Source organism: Saccostrea echinata, unplaced genomic scaffold (assembly GCF_033153115.1).
Source record: "Saccostrea echinata isolate AGI-Se365-2 ecotype Australia unplaced genomic scaffold, CSIRO_AGI_Sech_v1 ptg000012l, whole genome shotgun sequence".
NCBI lineage: Eukaryota > Metazoa > Mollusca > Bivalvia > Ostreida > Ostreidae > Saccostrea > Saccostrea echinata.
In genome coordinates this window covers 24824893-24834492 of record NW_026889761.1, presented here as the reverse complement: position 1 = coordinate 24834492, position 9600 = coordinate 24824893, and the positions used below count along the sequence as shown (strand labels likewise).

Sequence of the window (9600 nt, the reverse complement as noted above, 5' to 3'; positions counted from 1 at the left end):
ACACCGGCAAAATTGAGTAGTGGTGCATATATAAATTTGCTTTTTCTGAATAGCGATTAAAAATGTTCGGGAAGCAAAAAATGCATCGAAGAGAAAATATATCAGTCTTTTGCTGGAAAGTTTCTCAAACCAACATTTTAAGTTGTTTACCAACACCTTGAAGAAAATACGTCCTGAATGACTTTATGTGCCATGCAGTAATTGGTGAGTTTCTTAAGATTAGACGACACGTTCCTCAAACATCTAGTTTGTATCTCTTCGTAATATACAACAAATTAATAATTATTATCATTATCTTGTGATTTCTAATCTGTTTTCAGAATGTTTTTAAAATAAGTACAGGAATAATTACGATATTGAGTATTATTGACAATATTGGTGATTTCCTATAGGACTATACATGTATAAGAAAAACCATCTTCTGGTATCTTGCAAGAATGTCTGGTAAGGTACCCCAATTTTTTGTGAGGAAACTTGTTAAAGTAGCAATGCTTTACTAACAAATTCTTGGGAGAAATTATATATTATTGAAGACCGTGTCGTCTGACCTTAATCTCTGGAGAATCAACTAAGCTTAACAGTTATATACTCATAAAAACAATTCATTAACAACTTGTTTTTTGTAGAAATAGTGTATTTGCTTCCTAAGACATAATGCCCTCAATATTTCAAAATACAAATTCCAATGACAACATATATAGAACCGTTGCATAATACATTTTATCTAATTAGTGATATAAACGAAGGCTGGTATTTTAGTTCTACAAGAAAGTCTTCCTCACTGAACATAACTTGATTAATGTTGTCAAGAATTGTGCAACCGAATAATATAAGACGGTCCGAATACGGTCACTGTGTCGCCTTGAAGATATGGACGGCTTCGATTGTTCATTGTAACCATTAACATTTTCTATCAGAAATACGTATTTCGCAAGAATCAGCAATGTTATTCCAATGTAAGTTGCTCAGAACTTCCTAAATATATATTAAATACCGCCTTCTTTGAAGAACTTACGTAAATATTATATAGAGAGCGCTCGTAACAGAGTTGTACAATCTATCTTTAGGGCTCTCGCGTGTGAAATTTTCAATACTGTGTACTAGTGTGCAGTAACCACTAACAATGTAAAATCTACTAATAAAATAACGTAACTTAAGGAATGAATCTGTCAATGATATATTTGTATCATTGTTGTCATTAATGGACAAATTTGTGCTTCAATCGTATCCATAGATACAATAGTGGACTCTGCATCATTAGTGGTTAACAGGGTGGTCAACTAATAATAGAATATCATTAATTTACTGATGCAAATTCATCACAAATGATAAAATATATTATTAGTGAAATTTAATGCTCTTTATGATGTTTGTACGGAAAAACAATGAATTCTTTTTTTTCTGAAGAAAAATAATCACCATAAACTATTATCCGTTTTATTTGAGTCATATCAATAGCCAATCAATGAAAGGCTAGTTATTAGTCCCCTACCGGTGAAACCGGAGGGGACTATAGGTTTCCTCTGAGTCTGTCCGTCCGTCTGTCTGTCTGTCTGTCTGTCCCTCTGTCAGTCTGTCCCACTTGGTTTTCCGCACTTTTTTCCTAAACGCTTGCAGATATTGAGCTGATTTTTGGTATGTGAGTGTATCTTGATGAGTTACAGATCAAGTTTGCATTTCGTTCCGCTTCATTGATTTTTGACGGAATTACGGCCTTTTCAATTTTTTCGGGTTTTCCGCAATTTTCTTCTAAAAGCTTGTAGATATTGAGCTGATTTTTGGTATGTGGCTTTACCTTGATTAGTTACAGATCAAGTTTGCATTTCGTCCCGCTCCATTAATTTTTGACGGAATTATGGCATTTTCAATTCTTAACGGGAACGGAACCAGATTACACTTGCCGGTAGGGGACTAGTATTGCTAATGCAATACTCTCAGAATGCTTGTTTCAATTGGATATTGGATATTTCTATAACACGTAAGTAGTATCATAGTGTGTAAGGTTGTTCCTGCAGTATTTCCAAGCTGCGTTCGGGTGGAGTAGAGTACGAGGAAGCTTTCAGTTTCCAGTATGGGTCGTTCTTGATCTGGTACTCATATTCCACTTAAGGTTCTCTATATTAAATGTTTTCGCACCATCATTTCTACGATTTCCAAGGCAACAAGAAATCCTTTTAACAGCATCTGCTGCAGACTGCTGGGGTTTTGACTTTTTTCACTTTTAAGTTTTTGTTGACAAACAGCAATGTTTGCAGCAGCAACATCATTGCTTGGATCCAATTCTAAAACTTTCATAAACGCATCACAAGCCTTGTCGTAATCTGCACAGTTCATATAGCAGTATCCGAGTAACTGAAAGTCAATTCCAACTTGAGTAAAGGAACAGTGCTCTTCAAACTTCTTCATGATATCCAAAAATGGCAGATTCAAGTTTGTGTAACATTTTATCAGATAATAATACGCCAAAGTCAAAGAGGATATGTGAAGCATATTTGTATGAGAAAACTCCCTTTGTAACATTTGGTCAAGAGTAACATTTTCATTTGTATTGTAACAGTTACTGAGGTTGTGAGATTCCTGTTCAAAATGGATAAACTGCTCCAAAAGTAATGCCGCTTCTCTCCATTTTTGTACATAACACAGGTAATTTGCAAAATCAACGGTTGTTGGGAAATGCACACCTTCGGATGCAAGAACCTCTTTGAAAAGTTCTTCGGCTCTGACCAGTTGTTCGTCTGAAGGGTAGCTCACTAACCGAGATCCGACAAAATACATGCACGCTAAGTTTCCTTTCAGTTTTACAACATCTGGATACTGGTTTTGGAGTTGTAAGAGAGATTCAAAATATTTCTGGGTAAGTTCAGTATCACCTAAATTCAATCCAATGAGATTAAACAGGTCAATGATATGAATAGCTGGCAAGTGTGATCTTAAGAAATAATCAAAGAAGGCTTGATGATATTGAAAAAGACTACAGTTTTCTTTCAGTCTGATCAAAGCAATATCGCATTGTGTTTTCATGAAAGGACCAGTCAAAGACGCTACTACATTTCTAGTTTCGGTGTAAGAAGGAATGTCTTCTAACACGGACGCTATTACGGACCTAAAGGTCACTCTTGTGGTCAAGCATCCATTCCGTTCAAATACTAAAATGTGGTTGTCATTAAACCTTAACACAGGTGGTAATATGTTTTTTCTCATCATTTTCAGTAAAATCATAGATGTATTAATGTCTTCCTCGGTGAAAAGATCAAGAAGGTTGTTTTCTGGAATAAAATAGTTGGGCAAGACACCCTGTTGTAAGCAAACAGCAACGGAGTCAAGCAAATACATAAGGCAGGACCCTGGGTTTTCATCCCAAGCACTGACAGGGAGTTTTTCGCAGCAATAAAGAAAGACATTCTTTAGACAGTAGGAGGATAAAAACTTCTGAGAAGTTTCCTCCTGAATTTGGTGTCTTAAAAGCTTGGAAAAAATAAAACACTGTCTTTGTGCATTGGTGACTGCAAATTCTGCGATCATCTGCTCAACTTCAGCAAATGAAATCCGCCATTCTACGTCTGGGGTTTTGCTCAATTTGTGAGGCACTGGAACAGCATAGCAACCTTTGGAAACGATCGATTCAATGAGTTCACTACTAATCCATTCACTGGTGCGTTGCCGTCTTCTCCACTCGTCCGCAACATTTGGCCAATCATCACAGTGAAATCCATGTATATGGTCGTATGGGTTGATCATTTTCTGATGACGTCTGTCATATGTAAAAGGCTTTGTATCTTGGTATTGTAGAGCAGGTCCATGTAATTCATACATTTCCCTTTCAGCTTCTGAATCCATCGGAATCTGATTTAGAAACTCTTTTTGGTACTTCGTTCCACTCATGAAGTAAGTGTTTGTTTCTGCATCATGCAACACAGCAAAATGATCCATTTTTGGTTTCTTTATAAGTTGAAGCCTACAGTATCCTGGATGAACATTTTCTGTATCCAGATACATCATATATTTTTCATCGGCCATCATTGTTTTGTCGCTACAAACCAAGATTTTTTCTTTTGTTAAAATAACATCAACATCTGATAGAAACTCGATACTCCCTTTCGTGGCAAGCACAGCGTCCGGAATGTTGTAGCCTTCTGCTTTGCTTCCTATGGGGATTACTTTTAGATCATCAAGTTGAATTGCATTCATTCCATTAAAGACTTTGTCTATTTGATCTCGAATTCTTTCTTTTCCGACATATCGTCTTGGGATAAGAATTTCCATAATATAAGACAGATGGAGGGTCGGAAAACCAGAAATTGCATCAATGTCGATAGGAACATATTCCGGAAGGAAATCCATGACCTGTTCAATTACTGAAATGAAAATGGTACTATAATTATATGATTACACTTACTAATGGCTAGAAAACTAAATATTAAAAAAAAAAAAAAAAAATAGAAAATGATTTATAGGACATGAATGCTCCGCCTTATAGTACATTTGTATTACAACATAAAAAAGAAATTTTCCTTATTTCTTTCAAATCACCAGTAGTAAAATATGAAGAAAGAAAAACAAAAGATAGCTGTAAGCTTAACAGGAAAAAATGCAAGATAAAAATCAAACAGAAGGTTGAATAAAAAAAAAAGAAAAGAAACCTTTGATGTGCTATCATCAGTATGTATCAGTGCATGAAAAGTGCACGATAAAAATCTTTTGAAAACTTTCTCCGAAACTGTATTAAGTGCTAAGTTGCACAAGATTAAAAATAAGCTTTTCCTTCCAAGATGAAAAATGTTAAAACCGTTGATTAATTCTCAACATTTTTTGTCAAAGCATGAAATTTGATAAAAATATCTTGAACAGAATCTGAATTAACCGTGCTCAACGAAAACTGGGGAAAGCTTAGGTCATGATCAAGCAGAATGATATCTCTAACATCTGAAATTATGTGACAGTTTGATGAAAATATCTTGAACAATGTCTTAAAATAAGCTCAGCACAAAACGTAGAAAAGTGAGGAGAAAGTCAAACAAAACATCAAATATCTTCGTGTCACACTCATCAGAAGGACAGCAACTGTACATTTGATTTATTTAATCACGACTGAGGCATACATGCCTAAATTAAACGACCATAATCCACATGAACCGCGTCATTTATTTTTGTTGACGAGAGACTGAGAGATTTCGATCGAGTTTTAGAGGAAAATATGTAAAATCTATGAATAGGTTAAAATTAAGCTTAACGCAGATTTTGAGGTAAGAATGATAGAAAGAAGAAAGGACGGAAAAAGGACATGTCAAACACTAAACCCAAGTCATACGCAGTTGACATGTAATGAAAAGTGGGGAAAACCCCTATACAAGAGCTACTTACAAGATAGCATGAAATATCCAAAATCTCTATCAGATAGACTTTACACAAGAGCTTCGCGTTGTCAAAAGTCAGATATCAGTGACCCACATCTGAGGTACTAACAGGAGCTCTAGTTACATTATAAACATACATATTGACACCGTTTTATTGAAACAAATTTTAATTCTTTGCGGTAAGTGAACCTAAAGGAAATGTGGCGTAGTGAAATACTTACAAAAATATCCTCCACTGAGTTACTGTACAACGGAAAACCCACAAAGATGTTTACTTGCATATTAAACATGTACACGTGTAACAGCTTGCTGCTTATAACAATCCATCATTTCTATTCCGAATTACAATAAACTTCCGTTTTAGTGCAGAAAGAAAAATGTAAGTTTGCTGAATACGTTTTACATATATAGGTCCACAAACATGCATCTTGATACCTGCCTTAGATAAGACCTACTGACCATACCGAGTATATGTCAACAGATAAACCGAATAAGTTTGTGGCCATTTCTGACTTCCGGATCTTACTCATCCGCTCCGTGACATGAATATTAATGACATGATTGTATATGTCAGGTAAATTGAACCAAAACAAATACTAGCATTATGAACATAAATTTTTTTGGTTTTGCTTACGCTTATTATGATATTCACTTCACACCAATTTAGAGATATTTTACATGAAGCAAAATGCCCCGCAGTTGGTTTTTAACCATTCAATTTCTCTTCTATTTATTAATTTGTAGTCTGTTCTTTGTTCTTATCAGTATATTTAAATTTCTATGACGTAAAAATGAGCAAATATCACAAAGAAATTATATTTCAAGGATTCTGAATTTCAGAAAGTTCATTCCGATTTTTTGAAATAAATGTCCGTAGGAATCTGAATTATGCACCATTTAAAAATAACTACTTTAAAAGTTAATTGAAAGGAAATGCTGTTTAATAACATATATGTATCGAAATGAAAAGTTCAATTATGACTATTCAATAAGCTTCCAAGGACTTGCTTCCTTAATTATTTTCCCCATTTTTTATAAATAAGAAACAACATTAAGTACTGATGTTAACAGCAAAACATAATAAACTTATATATCTGGTAGTCTATTTTTTTTTTTTTTTTTTTATACTTTTGGGAGAGACATACAAAAGCAGTAACATTTAAAACTGCGACATTAAGTTATATGACCTCAAGACCTACAGCAACCATAAGGCCTTTATAGTTAAAACAAGATGGACCAAATACAGTCAGTTTCAATTAGTCTGATATCTGTCACACCAATAAATCGGTCAGTTCTGATTGACTTTCAGTAAAGGAGCCATGCAACAGAACACCGGGGGCTCAGGCAGGAATAGCAATACATTTATAGAAGTCTGTGTAGGATTGTCAAAATGTTAGCAACAGATTTCACAAAATCTACATCACCGGAAGGAAGCTCACAAAAAGATTCATATTCATGTAAATTACCTGCAAGACGAGTTTGTAATGTTAGGTTGCACTTAAATTAAGTGCAGACTGTGCAGAATACAATGTATATGAAAAAGTATACAGATACTGCGAGGGATTAAAGCAAGGAATTATGCAAGAGAAATTAATACCTCGGACTGAAAAAAAAATTAAATACAATACATTCAAGTACACTTAGCAATTTTCGCATACAGAATTCATAGAAAAAGCTGTTTATATCAATATTATATTGTGGACAGAAGATAACATGTTATCTGTTATAGATGAAAACGGTATCTTTGTTAAAGATAAATATGAGTAATGTTTGCAATTTCGCAAAGGTGAATCGTCCATTGCACGAATAATCATGGCCTCTATGTAAGTGTGTTTTAATCACAATTTTTCTAAATTAAACAAAAACAAATGACATGAAGGACAAAAGATAAGAAAAGAAATAAAGATTCTTGATACTATAGTTTTAACTCGTTCCTTTTTTTCAGAAATAATTTGACGCAAGATCTCGTGTATATGGGATTGTGTAGTCATGTCGGGATATCAAAACAGTTAGCCATGAGAAGGGATATTATAGATATGAGAGAACTGATAGAAAATCAGGCTAAAAAACATGACCTAAGGAAAACGCAGATAATTTTGTACACAAGTGGAAGTCACAGGGAAGGGTTTAGACTACAGGGATCTGACAGGGACTTTATGTATTGGCTAAGTGACCACACTGTCATCTGGGGGCTTGATCAAGCTAAGAATTATTCTCCAATCCATCGGACTCTAATTCTTGCAGAGCCAGCTGACTGCCCACCAGGATTTTCTCTGCTCAAAATGGTCACACCATCAAACTGGGATCAAGTTGCATGTTCCTTTGTCAAAATCAAAGATGATATTTTTATTTCAAGTTCTATTTTTCGAGATGTCTTCTGCTCAGCAGTGATGCCTAATTCTTCTGTCCATGGACCATGTGGAAGTGGGAACTTTGGACCAATTGAGTATGACTATGCTCACTGTTTTTCCTGTGATTTTTGGCCACATTCTGCCTCATCATGGATCTCGAGATGTTCAAAATGGTCGCCTCCCGAAATTGTTCATGAAATTATTCGGAAAGGATGCCATTTTGTGCCTATAGGACATAAACATTCAAGATATGAAGAATTGCGATGGAGAATTTCTTTCTCTCTGGCAGAGCAAAAGCTTGTGTACACAATGAATCACTGTCAGTTTCTGACTTACGGCTTGTTGAAGCTGTTCCTCAAAGAAGTTATAAACAATAATGAAGAAGGAAAATTGTTGTGCTCTTATCACATGAAAACAGCCATTTTCTGGGTTATTCAGCAAGGTACAATTGTCTTGTGGAGTGCACAGAATCTTCTACACTGTTTTTGGACCTGCTTCAAAATCATTCTAAAATGGGTTTACTTCGGGGTATGTCCAAGTTTCTTCATCCCTGAAAACAATTTGTTCACCAGTATCCATGGCTCTGCACAGAAAATTCTGTCCAGAAAATTGTATGGACTTTTTGAAAAAGGAGTTGTTTCTGAGGTCGATTTTGATATTTTATTATTCAAAGAAATTTTTGAAATAGCAACATTGGGAAAATGTGACTTAAGCAAGTGTCTGAGGTACCTTTCCTCTGTGGAAGATGTCGTATCATCACATTTATCTGAGTATCACCTTCTCTGTCTAGAAAACATATTGGCTCTCTCATTTCAGAATATATCTTTCTTACTCCACAACAAGTACAAAAACAGTGGCAATAAGACTTGTTTATCATCGACAGAATTTCTCTCTACATGGTAAAACTGGCATCAAGGATAGGATTTGTGTCTAACACTTTGTTCACAGCCATGTACTGCTACAAAACATTTAGATATAAAGAAGCCTTGGCTCTTCTGGAAAAAAATGAAGGTCAGGTTATCATTCCCATACTTAATGTATTGCTTCTACGTGAATGACATAAGGTACATCCATGCTCTCAGTGACCATACTCTGACAATGAAGATGAGAGAGGCTGTTACCTGGAATGTCAGACTGTATAATTCTGTCACTTATATTGAAAAACTAACACAAGAGCAAGAGGCAAGCAGACAGGAAAATGTAACAACACTCAACATCCCACCTTTTGTAATGTTGTTATTTCTGAAGTTTCTCTGTGTCTTGCAAACTGGGGCAGAGAATTCCCATGAAGTTTTAAGTGAACTCCATACTCTTCTTGAGAGTGATAACTCAATCCATGTACCTCTTGTTCTTAAAGACATATCCTGGCAAATATTAGGGATTTGTCATGAGACCTCAGGAAATCTCCAGACAGCTCTGAACTGTTACACAAAAGCAATCAAGCAACGACCTCTGAATAAAATTCAACAAGCTTCTCTTAGCAGAGCACAAAATGTGGCTGCTCAGTTTATTGGAAACTATGACATTTTCAGATAAGACTAATATAATTAAAATCAAAGTGGTTCGTAATCTGTAAAGAAAGTTATTTTTTAAGTTGTAATACTAGTACTTAAAAAAGAAACTGTCTTTATTTGCATTCATTGTATATAAATGACCTTTCAGAAACCATGTTTGGGATTTATGGCACAAATCATGTGCTATGTTCATTTCTTTGCTGAAAAAGTAAGCTTTGTAAGCTGTCTGATGATCTCTCTCTCTCTCTCTCTCTCTCTCTCTCTCTCTCTCTCTCTCTCTCTTCAAAATGTTTTTAAGTTCACCTAATGTGTGCCTGGACATATATACTGAGTAAAATTATCAAACAGTCACTTTCTTTTTTGACTTTTTGGTTCTGCAAA

At 35.0% G+C, this 9600-nt stretch overlaps 1 protein-coding gene and 1 pseudogene across 1 annotated transcript; one reads left to right on the top strand and one right to left on the bottom strand.

The window, feature by feature from the left end:
• Positions 1 to 1884: 1884 nt before the first annotated feature.
• Positions 1885 to 5596, bottom strand: LOC133185600 (uncharacterized). Its single transcript, XM_061320912.1, has 2 exons — positions 5576 to 5596; positions 1885 to 4355 (listed from the first exon to the last, which is right to left on the bottom strand). Exon 2 carries the CDS (start codon positions 4339 to 4341, stop codon positions 2116 to 2118), a length of 2226 nt encoding a protein of 741 aa, XP_061176896.1. The 5' UTR covers positions 4342 to 4355; positions 5576 to 5596; the 3' UTR covers positions 1885 to 2115.
• A 1570-nt stretch (positions 5597 to 7166) lies between these two features.
• LOC133185165 (uncharacterized) lies at positions 7167 to 9241 on the top strand (annotated as a pseudogene).
• The last annotated feature ends 359 nt before the right edge of the window (positions 9242 to 9600 follow it).

Coding starts and splice junctions, on each gene's coding strand:
- LOC133185600 (XM_061320912.1), bottom strand. CDS start 4,341: ATGGATTTCCTTCCGGAATATGTTCCTATCGACATTGATGCAATTTCT.